The 24163-nt window shown below is 37.1% G+C and overlaps 1 protein-coding gene and 1 long non-coding RNA gene across 22 annotated transcripts in view; one reads left to right on the forward strand and one right to left on the reverse strand.

Annotated features, from left to right (window-relative positions):
- LOC100744969 (TLD domain-containing protein 2) overlaps positions 1 to 24163 on the reverse strand; it is a 312724-nt gene that overhangs the window by 15839 nt on the left and 272722 nt on the right. For 11 of the 17 annotated variants that reach the window (XM_024367006.2, XM_024367003.2, XM_012384453.3 and 8 more), the window contains 2 exons: positions 21510 to 21735; positions 19356 to 19442 (listed from right to left, as the gene is read on the reverse strand). In XM_024367006.2, coding sequence (XP_024222774.1) covers positions 19356 to 19442; positions 21510 to 21735 — 313 coding nt within the window. Of the gene's footprint in view, positions 1 to 8201; positions 8942 to 19355; positions 19443 to 21509; positions 21736 to 22275; positions 23916 to 24163 lie in introns of those variants that run through there. The other 6 variants (XM_012384463.3, XM_024367007.2, XM_024366998.2 and 3 more) reach the window with 4 other exon arrangements.
- LOC112212683 lies at positions 6920 to 20716 on the forward strand. 5 transcript variants are annotated; one of them, XR_004461538.1, is made up of 4 exons: positions 6920 to 7097; positions 13915 to 14199; positions 14280 to 19261; positions 20023 to 20716. It is a non-coding gene; the product is annotated as an uncharacterized LOC112212683 (long non-coding RNA). The 5 variants fall into 5 exon arrangements; XR_004461537.1 differs by lacking the exon at positions 6920 to 7097 and adding an exon at positions 10675 to 12764; XR_002946510.2 differs by lacking the exon at positions 6920 to 7097 and having other exon boundaries at positions 13111 to 14199; positions 14280 to 16066; positions 16163 to 19261.

Here is a 24163-nt window from a genome sequence, read left to right on the forward strand (position 1 = left end):
AAAAATATGTTTCCTTCGATAAATTCATTGATCAATCATCAATCAGCCAACTAAGTAATCACGAACGTCTGAGTAAATGAACTCGTGACGCGACAAAATCCTCCTTTCTGCTTCACAGCACTTTAACGTCTAAACCGATCACCTTGTAAGATCCCCTAAGACGAAAAATCTAAATAATCATCGATCGAGGAATCATCTTCCAGCATCGTTTACCAATCGATTCTCGACAATTTATAAATTCACGCACACACCGTTCGCGTTAAACGATTTAAATTGACAAAATTGACAAAACTTTGCGAACGTTTCCTCTGCGGCTATTCTCAAATCTGGAAAATCTGCAAACTTCGCGATTTTAAGTTTCCGAAGCTTCGCCGATTTTCATATTTTCCTACTTGTTTGGTACTCTCGTTGGAAGAAAATTGTTTGCAAGGTCTGCACGACGTCGAAAAGATGGAGAATCCGACCGATCCGATGATTCGTTTGATACTGAGCCTGAAAATGGGCATTCGAATGAGTCTCTCTCTTTCTCTCTCTTCAAATGACCATCGAGCTTGGTAAAAAATCTTTCGACGACCGGCTTACTTCGTCTTTCCTTTCCTTTAATGTCAAGTACAAGCGCGAATCCTGCCGGGTGTATCTCTCGAGGGACTCGCGGCGTCCTCGACGGTATTATTCCTGATCGTCCTTCGCTGCAACGCTGACAATGATGAGGTTTTGCTCATAAATCGACCGATTTTTCCGCCTGTCATTTTCGAAGGTTCTGTTATCGTCTTTTCTCTTTTTCTTTTTTTTTCTTCTTCGCTTTTCCTTCTTCTTCTTCATTCACCCCATTGTGATAAGTCTCGGTCTTTTGTTTTTAACGCGAAGAAACTGTCAAATCTGTCATTCTCCGCCAGAATAATTATTCATCTTACAGAACCAATTTTTATCACTATAATTCCACCAGCAAAAAATTAATCTTCCTTTGCACCGACTCGAAAAGAAAGAACGGTTTACAAAAGATCGTTTAACTGTTCTCATTCAGGGCAAATTACGCTCCATACGCAAAGTGTCGACTCGAAAGAATCGAGAGAAAGAGAGAGAAAGAGAGAGAGAGAGAGCACAATTAGTTACGCTAGCTCGAATTCCAACGAAGATAATTAAATCACGAATCTACCTCGTTTAATTTTACGATATACTTTGGCTAGAACGCGTCGAGAATACACGTAATCGTCATTCGTTTTGATACAAGGAAACAAAACGAGAATTCGTGAAGCAAGGAATATGGATTGAGCCGAAAAACAGAATGTAAATGTAAATTATAGCGATCTAAGATGTAAATGAAAACGAAGGCTCATCATTCAGCGTGGTTTAACGAACGTTTATAAATACCAGGAGATCTAGACACGCGTTAGATTTCTTGCTCGATCGAGTGTTTTTATAGATTTCTTCGCTCGTTCTAATGGCTATTATCATCTGAATTAATGACATAATTGCGACTGCTATTATAATAGTTTACATTTTTCTTCCTTCGTTACCAACAAATACAAACACGGTTAATTGAAATCTGAATACCACGAGACTGTACCAGTCGATAGACGTCTCCGATGAGTGTAAAAAGGAAACTAGAGAGAAGCAGAGAGAAAGAGATAGAGAGAGAGAGAGAGTTTTGACGCATATACTCGCCAAGTAAAAAATTACCGCACTCTTCGATCGAAACGTTTTATCCATCATTTTTGAGGCAGTAAGTTTTAGTTTAGTTCTCTATTGAATCATTTTCTACAATCTACTTTTTATAATGAGTATCGCATCGTATACATTCTCGGAACTTTTCATGGAAATATCGAACATTTTCACGATCGTTTCAGAGAAATCTGGATGTAATAGAGCCAACTGCGAGAAATTGTAATAATCACAGAAGAGTCGCAGTGACTAAATTTACAACGACAGGCGCATTGTAATCAAAGTTGACCAATTAGGTCGACTTCCTTTTATAAACGAGATGAACGCGTTCGTCGAGTTTTATGTGCGCGAAATTATGTAATTTAACAATAAAGTACGATCTTGTTTGCGCGTGTACGTGGTCAAAATACGTACGAAATAAGTACGATCTTCTGTTCGCAGCGTCGCTACAATCAGGTTTAATTTCCGTCATTACGAGACTGCTTCTAGAAATGTAGAAGCATTTCTTCTTTCAAAGTAGATCTGAACATGTACGTTAGGTTCATAAACGAATCTTTTTATCTTCGCGATAAAGTCTACAAAATCAACAGATATTTTATTCTTTGACATGTTGAGTGCCACATGGCTCTCGTATGCTCCACGTCTCGCTCAAGTCGTTAATATTTCCAGTGTATAGGGAACAAGTGTTGAGCGAGCTGAATATTAATTCGCAAATAACTGTAACAGTCCAAGATTAAAATAGTTTCCACAAAACGCACTGCATCGTGATGAACGCCTCTTCCTTAATTTACGACCTCCGTGCCATACGTACAAGGAACGTAACACAAGTTTCTATTTCATTTGAAAAACGATGATGCAATTTCGCTCGTATCCTTGCGCTCGAGAGATTGCAGAATTTACGACTACTTTGCTTTATTGCGAAAACATAATATATTCGTTAGGTCAACAAACCTTCTCTACTTCGATAATTTCCTTTAATTTTGTTGCTCGTTCTATTTAAATTTCCAAAACCTCCGTTCATTTCCTCGTACTTAGGAAACCATTAGGAAAAAAAGTCAGAAAACACGTTAGATAACGTTGACGAGAAACGTATTAGTACGTCTTGTGCTAATCGAGCGTTGTTTCTAGTTAGTTTCTGTCGTAAAATTCGGTGATTAATGCAAGTCGAGCTGTTATTTCGATCAAAAATAGCCCGACGAATTATTCGACATTTCGTCAAGCAACGTCTACAATCTCCAAGATATATGGTCGAGCAGAAAACAACAATACATAGATAGGAAAAGCTGCGTAGTAGGTCGGCACGCGAAGCCAAGGTAAACTTCCTCGCCGTGTTCCGCTACGATTATTATAAAAATAGTTGGGTATTTAGCGTAGAAATTATGGGAATAATAAACGAACTGGAAGAAATGAAAAGTCGATTATGTGCGTTGATTTGGTTGGTCTCGGTGCGAAGATCTCGTTTTCTCAATGAAACATATCCTTCTGTATACATAAAACTTAGATGTAGTTCGAAGTGTAGTCTTTTCACGAAGGAAGTGTTTTTTGAGGAGAGCTCGTTAGAACCGATCGATTCTTTCAGCATCTCCTTTCATCTTTGATACACTACAACTTCCTCAAAAATCAACTAATAAGATCTCTTGCCATCCTTAAAATACTACTTCTTCAAAAATCAGCCAATAGGATCTTTCTTCGTCTTTAAAACGCTGTAACTTTTGTTGAAATCGATCGATTACGATGAATTTCTGCCAAAAGAATTTGTTTTCCGCAAATAGAAAGATTTCAGAAAATGTTCATCGTAATAAGCAAATTTTTGTAGAAGCAAAGAAACTGTAATTTCTTTCCAACAACCGACGAACAAGAAACATCCTTGCAATTTTCCCTTTTCTCTCTACGAAGACAGCTCGAGGAACGAGATGCATCGCGAATTTTCTTCTTCTAGCCGCTCTTTCGTTTTATTTTAACCACGCAAACACGCGCAAGCGAGCGTTCGCGTATTGAAACGCGTGCCAGATGAACGTCGAAATGATCGTTAAAACGGAAAAACGTCGTTATCTGTCCGCATGGACGTGTTTAATGCTTCAACATTTTGGCGTATTTAACGCGTTTCACGCCGCTATTGATCGGCCTGTTTTTTCTTTCCGAAGGTAGGTTGATCTTCACTGGACGAGTTCGAATTCTCATTTGAAGCTGTAGCGATATACGACAAAGAGAATTTTTAGCACTTGATTTGTAGCTATTAACGGAACGTTGTTTAAGTTGCTGGTTCACGGATTCTTGAAGATTCGAGATTTTGAAAAGCGTGGGTTACTCGTATTTACCTGAGCCTCGATGGTACTGGTTAAATGAGATACTTGCGCCTCTGTTATTCTTTGGATCATTTCGATCGTCTGATACGTCAGAGAGGTTGCACGAAGCTGTCTGACGCGAGAATTAACGAGCACCGAGGAAAACTTGGAAGGATCTTGGTTAATGAGCTACGTATTAAATGGGCGAGAGAGATCTTCTACGGAAATGAATTTAAACGATGTTCGACGAAAATATTTGCATTTGTGAATACACGACGAAACGTATCATAATAAGAGTCCAGTAAGCGCAAAAACATATAATATGTAACAAAAATATATATATAAAATTTACTGAAAAATGAATAATTTACAAAAGGAAACCTTCTTATTGAATTTGGTGGAAAATTGTGTTCTCATTCTAGGATTTATTTTTAAAATTATTTTTAATTCTCTTCAAAAAAAATTGTTCTTCAAAAATGTACATATTCATTGTAAAAACAGACAAAATATATAGTTAATTAATGTTTGTCTACCGATTTCAAAATGAGATTGCTTTCTAAGAAAAGAAAAGTGGGGGAGATAAATGTGCTAAAGTAATTAGCGAGGGGAAGTGAGAGAACCGTGAAAGATGTTCGAAAACAACCCTCTGCTAGCTTGGACAATTTATTCTCTTATAGGATCAGTCAGCAATTGGACACCCAAAATGGGTGAGGTCCAATTTTTTCTTTCCTTTCAACTCTCGGACGAGCTCCACCCTTCATTCTGGGCTATCCTTCATGAAGCGACTAGTTAATTCATGCCACACGGTCCCCGTTTCCAGTTACTTACTTGTTCGTGAACAAGCAAAATACGAGCTGCGCATTACATCGCGACACATAAAAGGGGGATGATTTAAAGAGCTAGTAGAAAATAAATTTCACTTCAACTCTTTATGAATAAATAGCATTTCCAAATTAATCCACATATATTCTCTTATTATATATTCTCTATTAATCAAGATTATTCTCTTTTCCGGAGGATCATTTTGTCTGTGTAATTCCTCCTTTACGAAATCATTCGAAAAGACGTACCTCTACCATTTTTCTCGCTGGATAAGGAAAAAAGAGATTTTGTCCTACAAGATTTATTGATTAAAGTAATCGATTTATATCTTCAAGAAAAAAGTAAAATTTAAACAGAGAAAAAGCGATATTGTCTCGCGGAACATAACGACAAAGAGTCGAAACACATTCGGTTTATTTTTCTCACGAAGGAAACAGCTTTCCTCGAGTAAGTAGAACGCTCTCAGGAGCACGTACGCTCTTTACAAAGGGGAACCCCACCCCTTGTTTACTGCAACTTTTTTACGCTTCATACCCCAATAAGTATTTTTAATGCGAAAAATGTTAAATGTCAGCCATTCTTCTGTCTGCCTCGCGATTTCCATTAGCCTGTGATTCGCCTAGCGTGTCGATTTTCCATGTGCGCGAGAAACCACCCCTTCTCACGGTCGAGCCATCGCCGCAGACCGCGCCCCTAGCGCGTGTACGAGCGTCGCGGCTGTAAAAGCCAGCCTGTATAGTTATTCGTTATTGCATAACTTTCGTCAGAGATTGGCCGGGTTCGAGCGTAGTTAGTATATCGAACGAAGCCGGATTCTGTGAAAGGTGGACCTAGGCGCGGCCAAGGACCGGTTGCACGTAAACACAACCGAGCTGCTGCTATAATATCTTTCTAACTGTGACATATGCTAATTGTATGCACCGGTGGATAATTTTCTGCACATGTCATCGCTATATACAACATACGTTTGACACACGTTTGGATTTTTGTTACATTGCTCATGCGAGAAAAGAAGGAAATTCTTGAAAGAGACAGCACGATGCTTGAACTTGGGGGATGATGTTCGAATACCAACCTTATAAACTGGCATAATCGGTGAACTTTTTGCAATTAAGATAATTGACACAATCTTTTTAGCGTTTGATGGAAAGTCCTGAAATTAAGGTATGTAGAGAGACAATCTTTTTTTGCGAATTAAGTTTCATCGCGGTTGAAATACATCGCTGGTGAAACAGATAGTTTCATCAACTTTACATTATGGAAAATTTGTGGTTCCTGGTGAGAGACATAGAAAACGGGTCGAAGAAAGTTACGTCGTTTTGTCGAATCGTAGGAAAGCAGTTGGATTCTCTTTCCTTTCTTTTCTGTTTCGCTCCAGTGACGAAGAAAAAGAGTTTATTTAGTTAGCATATTGATCATATCTCGTACAAGCTTCTAAACAATCTTAACATCCCATCTTTGAGACGCTACATTCGAATCGAATTTGAAAGCAAGGACATATTCACAAACTTTTCCCAAAGGTATCAAAACCAGCAAATTTGGAATATTTTAGTTAAAAACTTTTATTATCGACGATATATTTTGGAGTAAACTCGCTGCCAGAAATGTTTAAAACGCTCAAATTTTTAAATCACGAGTGAAAAAATATGCCGCAATATTTTTATTGATTTTCTGATTTTGACACGTTTAAAGAGAGAAGTAATCTGTCAGATCCACAGATACAAGAGAAATAGATGCCACCAAATGATGCGTACAAAAAAATCAACGTCAACCATAACTCATATTAATCTACAATCGATATTTTGGATTATATTCTCAAGAGGATAACAAAAACACGCATATTTAATCTGCACAACCAAATAAAAATATGATTCGAATATATGGATATTATAATTTGAAATTAGCCGAGAGTATTCTGAACTTTAATTTCATAAAAAGACAAACGTGATTTTTCACGGATCTACGTATCCCCCCGTAATATTTTCCTAAACATTATACACAGATAAAAAAAAAAAGAAAAAGAAAATTATGAAGAATTATCGTAACACTATAGAAGTACATGTCTCACTTTCCCAATCGATATACCGTTCTAGATATCCGAGAATCAATTTTTTACGTTCCAGTATAGATCGAACACCTTTACACTGGGTAGAGAACCGTCGCTTGTAAACTATGAAGAAGGTCTATTTACTAGAGTAACCGAATATAATCAACAAAGGGAACGTGGACTACGCCAATGAAGGAAAAAGTCAATCGAGAGACAGCTGTTAGTAACACATGTGGCAAATCGACCTCGTATTTGTCAGGGATTCGTGAAAACGCGAAGGGGTCTTAGAGAGATCTTTCTGAAAAATTGTTGCTTATTTTTGCACTCGTCAGACATAACTTTTACGTCAATGGCGCGCCGAAAACGTGATCTAGAGGAATTCTGGAATCCACGAAACGTGTGGATCGTTTGTGACAAAAAGATTGTGTTCGGCGAATGACGAGAAAATTTGTTTGTACATTAAGTTTCAGCCTTTGAAAGAGAAAGCAAAACGGAAATATTAAAATACGTAATTCGAAAATATGTAATTTTATTTATTTTTTCGAAATATTTCGTTTCAACTATATTTTGGCCCGCCAGCGATGTTTCAAAAAGAATGCACAGAAATTTAGGTGTACGTTCGAGTCATCGAGAGAAGATTATATTATTAGAATAACGAGTTTAAACGAGTTCTGAACGAGTTTGAAGAAGACAAAACGAGACGTTTGCGTGCAATTCAATGGAGGACGCTCCTATTTTTTTTATACTCGATATTCGTCGTACGGGCATATCTTTGTATAAACATTTTTACTTGTTTCTGTACATAGAACCTAGAATCGAATCTTTTATCTGTCTTCTAGAAATGCTCTTTATATAATTCGACGATAATTTTAGATCATTGTTTCTACGTAGAGCTTTACTTTTAGAATCGAACGTTTCGAATTTTGTTTATTTTATTTACGCTTCGGAACACCGAAGCGAAGTGTATACTCGCTTTTATTAAGAAGCTTGCCGCATAATTCGCACGGAATTCGTTTACGGAACATAATAAAATCATTCATTTCCAAAAGTAGAAATGAAACAAAAAAGGCGTCTTCTACCAACGATGACACTCATATTACGTACCACTTCAATATTCAGTTTACATCTTTCTATTGCCTAGAAGATAACTGGCTTATACTCAAGAAAAGCAAAGAATATTGTATTCGAGACGGATAAAGAGCCGCTTATTAACTGTTCATGACTAAAAAATACCAGAATCGTAAAAAGGTAAGGGTCACTCTTTATTTCGTTCAAACATTTTCCACAAAAAGAGACTAAGAAACAAGAAAAGTAAAAAGAAAAAAAAATCAGAACAAATTAATTTAGCAGAAAGGAGACTTTAAATAGAAATAAACTTTGTTTACCTTCGTCTTTTGCTTGAGAAACTTGGAGATCTTAGTGATGGGATTCAGAAACTTTGGCCTCGGCATTTTGACTAGATTCTTTCGCCTCTGAAGTAAAAAACTCGAATTTTCAGCCTCCACCGTTTGATCACTGCTATACTCTGATATATATTTCTCCCTGCGATTATGATCACGCAGGAAACAGTTTACATTATGCGGTTTATTCTGCGTCTCAACGCCGGTCCAAGATCTCACTGCGATCAGATCAGTCGCCGTGGCGCAAACCTTTCTAGAAGCGAACGTACCGACCCGCGTCTACTAATCGCGCTGAAAATACACACAAGTGTATCGTCGAAATTTCAGACCAATACGCGCGACTGTGTGCTCTTAGAAAACACTTTGCGATGCTTCACGCCTATCTATCGACGTGAACTTTGCTTTCCTTTTGCCTCGAAGATTTCTGTCTTTTTTTCCTTTTGCCTCTCAAACTCGCGATAAGTGTGCTTATGTTTGGATGAAATGTAATTGATCCGAATGAAACGGTCAATAAGTCACAGTGATATTACAATATACGTATACAATGTCGAAAGCTCAGAAGGAGGACTTCTGGAATCGAAGCTTCGTCGGTTCGAACTTGCCAGAGCTTTTCTGTGACTGAAATTATGTTCGCGGATAGATATGACGTTAAATTCGATTTGTTCGTTTCACGATCGATCGTTTCGGGTATGCACGCTTCACTTCGCGAGGACTGAAGCAACACTGTATCACCGCGCTTTCGGGGTGAGTCTAATACTCCGATCCTAGGAGAAAGGCGTGGTGGGGAGGGGATAAACTCGACGCGCAACCCGGTTTGCGCAGCACGTGCTGCCGGTGCGCGCGCTGCTCTTCCATTCAAGCGCGTATCACGCTACCAATTTGGATCAAAATAGTCTCATTTTGGATACTCGTTTCATCGTTCGCATCACATTTTTTATGAACCGTGAACAAGCCTTTCATGAGTGGATAAATCAATGGAATATTTCTTTTGCCCATTTTCACTTACGTGAAATTGTAAACTGTTTAAACAGAATCGATTCTCGACTTGGAAAATTGTATAGTTTATAGAGTTCGATTTAGAGGTTCTTACAAAAGGGAAACATTCGCTTCATCGTTCGTATCATTTTTTACATCTATTGACAAGCCTTTCAAGTGGGTGGATAAACGAATGGAATATTTTCTTTGCTCCATGATCGTTTCGTACTTATATGAAATTGTAGACTGTTTAAACAGAATCGATTGGTTTTTATAAAAGGGCAACATTCGTTTTGTCGCTCGCATTAATTTTTAGACTCGGGGACAAGCCTTTCGTAGCTGCATAAATGAATGGAATATTTTCCCTGCTCGATGATTATTTCATACTTATATGAAATTTCAGACTGTTTAAACACGATTGATTTCCAGCTTGGAAAATTGTATAGTTTATAGAATTCAATCGAGAGATGGTAAATATCGTAAAAAGAAAGACTATTTTAAAGACTAAAACGTTTTTAATTGTTGTAGAAATTTTCAGAAAAATGGCCAGACGGCTGCTTCGTAGTTAGACGATTTCTAATTTGGAAAATCCTTGTTGGCTTAATATAGGGAATTATAAATTAAATTTCAGAGATGATTGATTACGATGGATACATAAGAAAATCTGATCCGTCGCATGCAAGGATTCGAAGCAATTAGCGGTACACTTGATTTAACTTGGTCAACATAGCGTGCACATAGTCACGTCCGCCTTCCACGACGTAGTAAAATTATTCTCCGTACCAAATACGATAATAATAATCGCCTTTTGCCTCAGAATCAGACAATCGTTTTCGATATTATTGTAATGTAATTCAAAATCCTTTGGCTATAAACTTATTAAACTTGTGATTTAACTTGTTAAATCAATTATTTAACTATGATCTTTCGTGTCAATAGGATTGAAGTTCTACAAGATTATTAACGATTAGAGCTTATCTATTACTGTTCCCATTCTATTTTGAGAAATAGGACAAAAGTAAATATCGCGCAAAAGCAAACAAAAAAATGTGACGAATAACGAAATCATAATCGAATGTTTTCATTGCAATTCGCGCTATCTTTAGAGATTCCACGCAGTTACTATGTACAAATATTTTATTCTCATGTTCTCAATTATACAGTGCGAGCCATTGAACTTCTTATGAAATATCTTGAAAATAGAACATATACATACTGTATATAAGAATATTTTTCTGCCGATTGCGTAATTGCAATTGATACTTATTATTGTTTGTCGAAACATATCGTAAGAAATATTGCAAATTAATCTTCATTTCATTTTACACGCATCTTAATACAGTAAAAAAAAAAAAAAAAGAAGAAAAAGTCAATCTCTTAAGCGTATTATTCTTGACTTATTTTACACGATATGCAACACATACGCGTCGATTGTTACCAACTGGATTAATTTTCTACACGTTACGCATCATGCAAATGTCACGTGTGTTTTTGTAAGGTACGATCTCTGACATAAGTTCAATTACAATCGCCAATGACGACTCACAGCACCAACAACTATGAGAACATAACAGCCGCGCGTATGGTATTTCACTTTTTGCTCTGTTCGTTTTGCACGCGACGATAAAATATTCATACTGAATGCGTTTCTCGAGTTTATTTAAACCGGAGGGAAAACTACTGGTGTTTGACAATATTTCGCGCTCTTGTCGTTAAACACGAGTTTCGAGACTCGTACTACTGGTTGTTTCATCTTTGATGAGAAATTTTGTTTGCTTACAGGAGTGAGAAGAAAATTTGAAATTATATGTTAAAAATTAGATACCATTAATATCAACGAATCGAATAATTTATGCAAAAACCAACGTGTGTTTTTTTATACAATAATTGACGATTTTGCGCATGGAAACACAAGTTTATTCAAAATAAAAGTTAACAACGTGTTAAGATGATACAATCGATTATAGTTCCTTAATTTTCAAAATACTAGATACTTTTTAAGGATATGTATCACGTGCAAATGACGAAAAATCAGATAAAGTTATAGCGGATTTAACGAATAAATTTAATATGAACAAATAATTTCGAAAAATACTAATTTAATGTTCAACTCTATTGAGATTAATTATTGTTATTAATTATTGTTATTATTAATGTTCATGGGACTATCGATGATGAAACAACCAATATAATATGAAACGCTTCTAAGTACCAACGTCGCGCGTCACCTTTTGCACTCTGTTAATATCATGCGACAATGCAGTTAACGTTTCACGATGTAGTAGAGGAGACAAAGTCAGCAGTGCGCTCTGCTCGAAACCGCGTAATTTTCACATTGAAAATTTATTGGATATTTCCCCGTGTTTCCCGCCTATCACAATTCCAGACCAGAATTCCCGGAGTTGAAATAAAACGTGCGTCTATTGTGAGGTTGTCAGCGTTTTCTTAAACGTTAAGATGAGAACTTTCGAGTATTTCCTGTCCTATAAAAATTTCATCTTCTTGGATTTGAGTCCTTCTCAAGTGAATTGGAATTTTCTATCGTTAAAGGATTTCTAAAAAATTCGTAGAAAACAGAATTGTTCTTAATACGCGTGATTTTCCGTCCCGGAATTTCACGTTGAACATTTTCTTCAATTGTTAAAAATCATCGCGCTTGTGAGCGTGACGACGATTGAGAACAAATTTGGAGACCGGAAAAGAGCTAATTACGCTTAAGAAAATATAAATTTGCATAAATATCCGCGGTCTATCTATTGAAGAGAAAAAAAAGAGAAGAAGAGGGAAGAAAATGATAGCAAAAGAGAGAGAGAGAAGATGGAGAGCAGAAGGAGAGAAATGGAGATGCAACTGAGAATCCCTGTCCGGTAATATTGATAGCGGACAATTACGCGTGGGCCGAGCCGCAGATGCGCAAAAACGCCAAGAATAGAAGCTCGTAGCAGCTATATCTATGATAGACAACTTTAGAATCCATCAAATCCAAACTTCGTGATAAGAATCTCCATCGTTATTCAAGCCCGAAGAAACACACATAAAAGAAAAAATGAAAAAAAAAAAGATGGAACACACGAAACACGTTTCATCGCTGTTATTTTACCAATTAACGCCTCGTTAATCTTTTCTAATATCTTGCATAGAGGCGTTAAATACCAATAGCACGAACAACATAATAAGATCGTGTTTTCTGAATCATCTCAAGGCGCTTCATCTAAGCGACTGGTAATGCAAATTACGAAGATTAATGAACGTCTACCGACGTATCTGGTCCGCATAACGATTTCAAGCAAACAAGCAGCCAGATTTTTATGTTTCATGGAAAATTACTGACAAATTCCATGGTGCAATTTTCCAACCGGTCTACGTGATGTCAATACGTCACGTACATCACACTCTGACGCGATGCAGATAATAAAGAGGATTACTTTATCAAGAATTTAATCCTCTGTACTTAACTGTTCTCTCCAAATACGGGATAAACGTATAGAAAATTCAGTTCGATGATCGTTAATAGGTAGAAATATGGAAAGGTGGTAAAATCGGTCGGCTGTTAAGCCACAAAGGCTGTTGCAGGTGAAAGTTTACTGTGCATTTTTCTCTTCAATTATAAAATATTATATATAATTTAATAAAATTATAGATCAGTGAAATCAAATGTTTTGTTATTTTGTTTAATCGCGAGCTCTTAGAGGCTGTTATGGGTGAAACGCACGCACCATTACTGCGTCACATTTTGTTTAAATTAAAAAATTAATATAGCTAAGCGCGATGAAATATTTTATCATTATTCAATGCAATATTTGCAGCTTTTACGATATTATTACAACTAAATATACATCCTATTCCAACAAACATTTATTCATTACAGCAAACTTCAACATTGTTGACATGACATGAGTCAATATCCAATAAGATAAAAGTTGAGAAAGAAAAGTAATGTCGGGGTCTATACAAGTGTAGCTCTAACTGAGATTAATACAATTGTTAGTGCTATTTTATTTATTTGCTTTATTTTACGATCTTAATATGTTATAGTTTCTTAATCTTATCTTAATCGTTTCTATTCGCTACACAAAGAATTCGAAGAATTTATCATCTAATATTTAGTCGTTGCTCGAGCTACAACTGGACAATGGAGGTGTCGAATTGGACCTTCGTTGCTACGTGAAACGCGTATGCAAGGTATCCGCGATCATTTAGGAACAATTAGACCGAGATATTTGGATAATAGGAGAGCTGAAACGACAGCAGCGGAAATTTTTAGAAATTCAACTCTGACGAGAGACAACGATCATATCTTATTTACACTCGATCATTGTTTTATCGTCGACCAGCTGTGTTTTCAGAGCTACACACGATTTCGCACGCTAACGAACGCACGATAAGGAAAGTGTGACTTGCATACAATTAATAGGCACATGCTGTTGTATTTTGATACTGTGTGCAAATTCGTAGTCTATACGGACAATTTAGATTTCATTTTCATGGATTCGATATTCGTTAAAATGATCATTCTAATAAAAAAAAATACTGCAGATAAGAAAACGAATAAAGAAATTACTTAATCAACGTTTACTTTTATAAATATTGTGTGACTGTGAATTTATAGCTCGTACAGAAAATTCCATTTTTTTAATTTTTCTTTAAATATTCAGTACACGTAATTTCGGCGAAAAATCGACGCGAATCGACAAAATCATTATCGACACGACTTTAATTCCAGCGTTAGGAGAAAAAAGAACTGAATAAATGATCGCATTTTACGAGCGAAATAAATCAACATATGAAGAACCATCGCTATTCCAATCAGTTTATTAAACACAGTCCAATCAATCCTTGTTCGAGATTTCATAGCTTTTTGAATAACAACAATGGACGATCGATTGATCATTCAATTTAAGCAACGCGCTGCTTCAAAGCGAAATTAACTTTTTACACGTAGTTTCAATCTCTTTGATTATTAGCCTTTGAAGTTGCTTGCCGCTGGTAAAGCACGTGCATTTTATATGTAAGTATAGAATATGAAGCATACTTAATTTGATATTTATAATACAATGTACAGCGAGGCACATGATTGATCGCCTATAGATACCCATAGACAGTGAAAGGGTTAATAACAAATCAAATTGCACATTAGAAATTGACGAACCATAAAGAAGATAAGGCAGGAAGGAACAAAAGGTTCGTATGGGAAGCTCAGAGTTTTAATTCATAATGCTATTAGTTTATAATTTATAAGCGTTTAAAGATTTCCGGGGAATCTGTGAAACTATTTCTAAAGAAAATGTGACACAGACAGAAGAACAGTTCTGCTCCATTTTGGACTATTATTTCTACAACGTCAGGAATATTTGAAGGAATTCGACAATCATTAATTCCACGAATGAAAGACTGCATTCTTGCAGAGGGAAGAAATCTCGAACGTTCATTACAACTGCCATGAAACAATCAATGAAAATATTTGCACTTGCTTACAACTGCTTGTAAATCCTTACAGTTCTACGATAAAGCATTTTCGAAAAAGAGTTGACACGAGCATTTTCTATCTTTTGACGTTATTAACGCAAGTTTCCTCCCGATCTTACACAGCGTTACTCTCCTCTCAATACTTCATATGTCGAGTATTTTATATTTACCACTATTTATTACACAGATCTGGAACACGAATCGCACTTCATTTGCTACATATTATCGTAATAGATGCAGCGAGCAATATAGTTGAACGAACGTCTCATAGACGCTCGTAATAGACACTGAAAAGGTTAATAACAAGTCGGACTACAGAATTCGAAATGAAGGAACGTTATATCTGAAATCACAAGCAACAGATGGCAAGGAGAAACGATCGGAGGAATGCATTGTTTATCCTGCCCGTGTCCAGCGACGTGTTACGGGCTGGCGCCATGGTTCTCGCTAGCCGGGCAATTTTAGCGAAGTTTCGTGGAGCTAATGGAACGAAGATGGAATGTTGGCACGGTTCCGAGAGAGCGAAGGTGACGCGTTCCAGCGTGTCCTCGGACCACGGTGTGAAACAACTCGAGGACGGAAACATCGTCTACGGCGACTTGTTTTTGGAAACACGACGGAGGGTTCGCGAGAGGCTAGAATCCGCTCGTTGCTCGCGTGTTCTACGTCGATCGTACTTTATGCAATCCTCACTTGGTATTTTCGAGCGATACGAGCAGAGTTTTGGAAGCAGAGCTTTTGAAAAAGTTTGCAGAGGGAGAAAGAACGTGAGTTCGAGGGAAGAAGAACGTGGCCATTGAAATATGGCTCTAAGAATAATTATACCGAGATATACACGTGTTTAGAATGAAATGACGAGTGAGAATCTTTATCGTCTTTGATGTCGATCTTTTCGATACCGATCTTTTCCATTCCTTTAATTTTAACGTTGATCGTAAATTTAGTAGCGTAGTTTCCTACAGAAATTGTCTACAGTGACTAATGCTGGTCCAAGGAATACATATTTGATTATTATTTTATCGACACGCGTTATGTTTATTTTTCTTCTATCTCGCGAATCTAACAGGTTCTTTTCTTTTCTAGCTATTTCGTGTTTAAATATTCATCTTCAGTGAGAACGTGGTATTGAAACTTTTTTCTATCTTTCGGATCTAACAGGTTCTTTTCGTTTTCAAATATTCGAGTTTAAATATTCAGCTTCAGTCACAGCGTGATGTTAAAATTAAAAACCTGACGGAGGTGTACCGGTCACGTTTCTGTTTCTACGGATCTTTGTATATTTACGTTCGTTTTGTTCCTATTAGAAAATGAATAGAATTCGCTAATGAGTGTCATGCACAGAGTTTAGAAACGGACGAAGGATAATTTTAGCCCACGATAGCCCTTCGCGTATAGATATGATAAACAGGGTGAGATACGTGCAATCGACATAGAACATCGACCCCAGTCAGGACCACCCACTACTGAAACTAATCTATTTTCTACTCCATAGAGGAGCAGTTCAGTTTTCCAAAAGTTCGACGAGTAATGATTGATATACTTCAGGTTCGAAGTTGTCCAATTATAAACGCACAATTATGCGGCCAGTTTTCAACATTTCCATTGTCATTGACGTCAATGGATTCACCGTTGAAAATAACCTTGGCACATTTGCAACATCTTCGAAATCTTTTGTCGTGGCTCGACATAAAAATGTCTCAATGGAAAAAACAACGAGTGAAATACGGTTACTTAGAAACCAACTTGCATTAATATCGGTGTATCGTAGAACGTTCAAACGTTAATATTTACAATTAGCCTTAACCGAGGATAGGGATAAGTGCACAGGCTGTTCACGCTGTTGGTTATCAGCGTTTTTCTCGTAAGTAAGCAACGAGTGTGAGGGAAAAATGAAAGTTGGTAAATATGAATGATTCAAAATGAGTTATACGTTCACGATAGTATCTTTTTTCGCAAGCGAAAAAATACATGTACATCTTGCTTGACTATGTCTTAAATGAAAATCTTCCTCTCTTTGCGTACATCGAATCCTCTCGTCAGTCCACGAAAAAAGAAAACATTATGCGAAATATAATATGGTCGAAGGCTGATTACTTTAGAACATATTTTGCCCTTAATTTTATAAAATATCACATGAAAAAACAGGGAACGACGTAACGCGATATTCTTGTATTTATGTTTTCTCCATCTTACATACGACAGATTCATTTAAAACATAAAAGCGCACGTGCATCTTTGTACCTGCGAAAAGAATGTCGTGAATACGTAGTTCGCTTTGCAACATTTTTCCTCATACTTATCGTTTGCGAGAAAAACCTTGGGAATTAATAACCTTGGACACCCTGTACAATTGACTAATTATTTTTCCTCGTATATACCAACAATAAATACCTATAGTCACATTGTAGCTTCATTTGAATTACTAATGGTAATTATTCGTGTAATCTTTCCAAGTGGTACGCTTATCTCTACTTATATATATATATATATCAATTTTAATTATTCTTACAGTCTCCTGCAACAAACATCAAATAAACAATAATTGTAATCTTGGTTTAAGAAACGATTATGGTCACGCTTACTATCATCCAATCACTAACTACAGTATTTTTTATCATCGTCCTCAATGATTATTATCATTCATATTCCATAAAAGACACTTATGGTCACACGTAAAATTCTTCTTCAATGAAAAGTTCATCACATCGAACATTCGACAGCGGATACATACACAGGCTTTAGGAAAGAGTAAGAGCGTTGTAAAAATAACCATTGATTCACAGTCGTTGCTTTTATTGCTGCAGTGAGCAAGCAGGATTGTTCACGTGCGATGAACATCTGTATTTGGCAAACGATATCATCGTCGAACGGAAGCAGTGACGTAGACGAGTCGCGAGCGACCTTCCGGAAATAAATCGGTCACAGCGGCATCATCCGAAAAGCATTTTGGTCTCATTAACCTTCCCCCACGATGAAAAACGATCTATGAGGATCACCGCGGGCTTTGGGCGTGCGCGCGCGCGCAGACAAAGCGATCCGATCGGACAAACCGCAGGAAATCGTTGAATATTTCTGGAACGAGATTCACGTAAACAAGCGTCAAACATTTTCATGCTCCATGATTTGTTTGTTTTTTTATACAAAATTTTCGAAGGAAATGGTCCCTAGTTAATCTCGAAATTATTAAAAATTTCAGCAAGATTTGTATCTTAAAGCATCGTTGTAGTTGACATTCGAGATTAGACCAGTTACTTCTAAATTGATGTGATCTGCGAGCTGAGAGATCTTCGCCTGAATCGATTTTGTATCGTGCACCCGATGATTCTTGATAATAAAGCTCTTCTAATGAACATGCAAATTACTCTGGTATTTTGATACTTAAATTTTGGAAATCTATGTAGCATGGAATTTGTCTGTCATCTATAAAAAAAAGAAAAATGCAGAGAATCCGTATAAGATTTGATTTTATATCGCTTTATCTTCATAAAGATAAACTCTTTCTGATAAACTCTTCTTTCCTGTTTTTACATTTCTCGTGTAGTGGCATGTTTATAATGCAGTGGATGTGAATCATGCCGCGAATAATCCGTCTAAAGACTAAACGAATGATCAGCTGTACGAGACGAGACGGCAGTGAGAATCCAAAGCTGAGCGTACAGAGAACAGCATGCACGTTTAATATCCACACGCGACACACGTCGGGGTATATTTTAGCCGAAGAGGCCGTTGGTCTGGCTCTAAATACAGAAGAGAATGTTCAACGCGATTTGGGCGACGATTAAAACCGCCCAGTGAGGTGTTCGACCGAACGAAGGGGTTCAAGAACGACGAAGACACACGACTATTTCTGTCTCGAAGTATCATCGGTACGATATAGTCTGACGAGAAACTCGAGGGTTACGTGGTTGATCGATGTCGATAAACCTGATCTTAAGTCTCGTTCGAATTAATCAAGCTAGCTAACGATAACGTTAACCAACTTTCTCTTAACGCGTTACATTTGCAAATTTTTCCCATCAATTTACATTCTCCAATTCTGTCTTCCACAGTCTCGTCCAATATCTTCTCCACGCTATTTCTTTCATCTAGATTCTATAATTTTATGAAATTTAAAGAAATCGAAATATGTACGACATTAAAAAGACAAAAATTCAAACGACACAAGGCAACTTGGAATCCTGCGACGGGCTAATCGACCCATTTGAAATTTTTCTTATTCCCTTATATAAAGTTCTACTATGTTACAATTAATAACATTCCACATTCTTGTTTCATCAGCAGCTTCAAATCTTACCAAATGATATATTCGAATTTCAAGATGGCTTTTATTCAAATCGTTTCAGCTCAACATTTCCTTTCACCTCTGACATCCATCTCGTTAATTAGCATTTTCCTCCATGCACGTCGCAACAATAACCGCGTACACCGTAATATACCTAACTATCGGCCAGTCAATGAAGCGGCAAGAAGCGTTTTGGGACAACAATGACGCAAAGGAAACGGTGGGTTAGGCCGCAACATCGCGTGACAACGGTGCAACGGTAGATCCGGAAACAAGTAGAACAAGTAGAAGAAGGTGTGGCAGACTGTGTACAATCTATGAGGTGCGTATCTTTTATAGTCAATATCGAGCAATTTGAGTTTGTGCCTATTCTGTAATAAAAAATGATCGACAACGGAGGAGTGGGGAATCGGTACCTCCGGGTCCTGGATCTGCTCGGAATCCGCCGATGTGCTCGACGTCTTCAGGATGCTGTACAGCTTTACGTAGGGGGCCTTGATCAGCTGTTAGCCAATATAATCGGCCGTTTTTAGCGGTTTCATTAACTGGATTTCCACCTGGTTCCCTCGATACTCGCATCGAAAACTATTTCACATTCCTTGTACAATTTTCTCGACTCTTTAAGCTTTCATTTTGCAAGTTGGAGTTAAGTCCAGGAATTCCTTTGAATGTGTTAAAATTGTTGTCGAAGTTTCTTTCAAAAGCTTGCTCTCACGAGTTTCGAACATAGGAAAACATCTTTCTTACTCTTAAATATATTCTTAATAATATAGAAACAGTTCTGAACATTTCTAAGGAGTTCTCGAGTTCTCGAGTTTTTAGATAATTCGCGTCGAACATATATAGATCTCTTCTTCAGAAATGTACAGATTTTTAAATGAAAAAGAAATCCTTCCTGATACAAGCATAGATAGTCCTGAAAAGCTCTCGACAGTTTGCAAGCTACTTCTCAATTACTCCACGCGAATAAAAATGTACTACACAGTTCTGAAAAAGTTTCAAGAGTTTTCCGACTGTTCTCAACATCGATGCAAGGATCGAGGGTGCACTGGAATCACTAACGCTAACTTTTTCTTGGTTTAGATAAAATGAAAACTAAAAGAAGAAAAGAACCGATCGGCCAGAAAAAAAGAAAAGCTCGAAGGAGATATGCGAAAAAACAATTGATACGGTGCTCGGATCCGATGGATGGAATCCAATGATGACGACGATGATAACTTGGTGCGTGAACGTGACGCGAGAAAACATGAAGAAACGTGAAGTGGAAATGAGAAGACGAAGCTGTGCACAGCGTTACGAGCAACCAATCGATAAATATTTAAGATGACGATGACAACGAAAAAAGGAAACGAAAGAAACGCAAGTGCGAACGTGAGGAACAAAATTCTAGAAGAGAATGTTACAGTGTGTTAACGCAGTTAACACGACCGTTCGACAAATCAAACTATGGCTATGTTTGACAGAGACGAACGAGTGCATCGAACCTGGGTGCAGAGGACTCGTAGCTCGCGAGATGAGTCAAAGAAAATACGAAATTATTGCGAAGATGCTGATATCGTGATAAACGAGGATAAAATCAAGTACGTATGTGTCTGTATGAGTTGATTCGATGGTTGATTACACGTAATCACGCTGAACGATTTTTATATCTTATAATGTGTTCTACGAGATAAGGTTTTAAAGACTGAATAAGATTGTATTATATTTAAAAGGAAAACGTGCTCGAAAATTTGAAGAGTGCTTGTAGAAAACACTTGACAAGTGCCAAGAAACAAGTTTCTCAGGAGGAAAAGGAAACCGATGCATTGATGTAGTTCAAATTCAGGAAAAAGAGAAGCGTATCTGTAGAAAAGTGTGTACGTGCCATCTTTTATTTGTAAAGAAAACTTGGTGTTCAATTCATCCAGATAGGTGGCACAGACAAAAGCCAAGCAACAATTAACTAAAGTTCATTGGTACTTATATTTTTCTCTGTAGAGGTGACGTTGTGACACCATCTTCTAGCACTTAAGTTAATAGCCATTTAGGAAGATTAAAATAGCACATAAATTCTATAGTACAGTATTCTTGTCGGTATGTAAGACATTTCCCAATGAAACATCAAAGTTTTTCAATTTTCGCACTTACAGTATCTTCTACGAAGACTTTTCAATTATGTTGTATATTTCACTTTAAAGAATATAGGACAATTTGCGAAAAAAATTGTCAAACTATTAATGTATATAACAAATTAAAGATTTGAAAAAGAAATAGCAGGTATAAAAGTTGAATGTTCTTTGACTCGACTTGAGTGTTTTCTGCAAATGACTAATACAAGATTTCATCAAAGATTGACATATGTCAACATCTACAGAAATGTCCCATAAGCTATAAAAAAGAAAAAAATAATAATAAAACTGTATAACGAAGTTAGGTGATCAAACCTTGATATTTTCAAAGAACCGAGTTAATTAATTAATCTTTCATCCTGACTACACAAACGTTCAGCGTGTTAACGTATAACGAGAAAATAAAATCGTCGCCGTCGATGGCCAATTAGGCGAGAAGAGTTTTAAAATCGAGCCACTTACCTCCCATGATTCCCTCGTCAGCTCGGAGATCTCATCGCTGTCTTGACGACATTTTTCCTCCTCGGTGGCTTCCCCGGTTTTCCCAGCCTCGTGCGGCGACAATTCAGGTGATAGATCCGTGTCAGTGTCCAGCAAGACATATCCCCGTTCTCGCCAATAATTCTCGTCGAGTTCTCCATAAAGCGACGGCACCCACGCATGGATAAACCTGTAGAGGTCGTCCACCCTGCAAACACCAAGAACACGCTTAGTATTAATCAGCGACGCTCATTCAGCTAGTTTCTTTTCTATTCTACGAGAGTTCACCTCGTTCCCTTGCGTGTATTTATCAGGCAAACGTACACGAGAGAATCGACGAGGATTACGAATGTTCTTATCGCACTGATTTGATAACAATAATCGGTAACGTAATATCGGTTGTAACTTTCAATAAACGTTATGTCGTGTTTTAAAGCCTATTGTGAAACGAGATTACACAAATGGATATTTGTTCATTGATTTCTCAAATTAAATTTCAATTTTCTTTATCCGAATAAATTGTTTACTGGATAGTTTAAGGTAACCCAAGGTAACTTCTTCGTTCAATTTTTTGATTCTACGAAATACGTGAATGACTTTATAGCTTTGACCAACACTGTAAATAAATGAACATTACAATTAACACGATATTCTTAACTACCTATATCTAACCATAAGAAATACATTGAGTTACCCAATCACTCAAACATTGAAAGTAAAAGAGAAATCGATTTCACCAGTTTACTACCTTCGATTAACGAACGGTATAATGTTCTGCACGGTATTCGAGAGATTCTGGTTGTAAATGAAATTCACCACGTTGCTGACACTGCTCAATCCCCAATTCATTTTGCTGTCTTGTTAGGTACGGTACTCGTACGCTCAATCCAGTCGTCTCTCAAATTTGACTTTCTTTAACAGATATCAAGACCGTACGAGGACATTTCCTATTTCCTTCAATGACCACGCGGTTCTTCTTCTGCACAGCACGATTTCAGTTCCAACAAAGTTTCAAAGTTTCGCGTTATACAATTCTCTTTAAAACACATTTACAGACACCGAAATAGTTTCGTGAATTTCGAGGTTTCCGCTTTAAACCACTCGGCTGCGCTTTAGAACTTATTTCAAAAAATATCGCAAGTTGTAACACTCGGAATCACTGTTAGACCGATACGCTTTTGAACACTGGACCAGCTTCACAAATTTGATTAACTCTGCGTCAAACGACTCGATCATTCTTTGAAATCAACACCGAACTACTTCGATAAATTTTGTACGTTTAGCTTGCAGCAACTCGGTTATTCCTTGAAACTTGCTTGCAGAATCACAACAGGTTGCACCGGTGAAGAACAAAGCGATTGTGATGCAACCAACGAGGATACCACAGAGGCACTTGTTAGAATCACGTCGCTCGACTGAACAAGAATTAGACGAGTGAATCATGCAGGAATTATGTATATTTATTACGATTAGCCAGCACGATGACGTAAACTTGTTGCAGCTGGTGCAAAATTTAACTGATTTTTTAAAGGCGTAGCCGTCACGGAGTCGCGATATCGCGAGTTACACGTAGTCCAAATGTTATTTCTACGAGGCGTACGAATTAAAAGAGAGGAGTCAAACGAATGCGGAACACAGTCGGTTCCAAGTGAAATTTTTTACTGCGTACAATAGCGTTTTATCTGTTTGACATTGCCCGTCATTGTTCAAAGCATGTCGATTAGGTATATCATTATCACCTGTTCGTTATCGCGGCATCCAACTGTTGCTACAATAACTATTGTCTAATGTTTCAAAGGCGTTTTACGTTAAATAAGATCATTTCGATCATTAGAAACTAGCATGAGTTAATAATTACTGTCATTACAAACAAACAAAATTTTAATTGAAGTTTAATCGTGCGGAATTAAAAAACAAATAGCCTCTTATCTTACTGCTCTTATTATCAAAAACGCAGAGTATTAATAGATTTCAAGGACAATGATTATTATTGAAAAATTGACGCTACAAGCTTCTCAATTTATATTTCAATTTATATTGCACGTAAAAATTATTATTATCCAATAAAGTGTCACGTCTACTTTTATCTATCGCCACTCTGTTACGTGCTACGTTTACAAAATTATATTAACATTCTCAAAACTAAATTCTTTTTAGTCGGTGAGGAAAGATTACCTCTTATTAATTACTTTCTGTACACGATTGGGTCTACTTTATTCGCTTCTAATTTATAATATTCGCTTCCAAATCTTAGAAATCCGATCTACGCAACTTCTGAACCCCAAACCTCGCCATCTACAAGAAAAGCTTAAATCCTTGACCTTTTCCAACCTACAAGAAACTCTTAAATCCTTAATTTCTCTCTGTCTGTATGTCTGTCTGTTTCTCTCTTTCCCCCCTCTCGCTCTCTCTCTCTCTCTCTCTCTCTCTGAACCTGAAAAAATACAAGAATTCCTAAATTCAGAAACGACAATTATACGTGTAAAAAATTCCACAAACTGCTGTGCATTTCTGGTCTCGAGAAGAAGTATTCTTTTTTAAATAAGCCGACCGCAATCAGAAGATGAGAGAACTGCCCATCATCTTGTATTTATTATACTCGTCTTAAGTTCGTCCATCGGAAGACCGCTTTGTAC

Source organism: Bombus impatiens, unplaced genomic scaffold (genome assembly GCF_000188095.3).
Source record: "Bombus impatiens unplaced genomic scaffold, BIMP_2.2 scf_0263, whole genome shotgun sequence".
Lineage (NCBI taxonomy): Eukaryota > Metazoa > Arthropoda > Insecta > Hymenoptera > Apidae > Bombus > Bombus impatiens.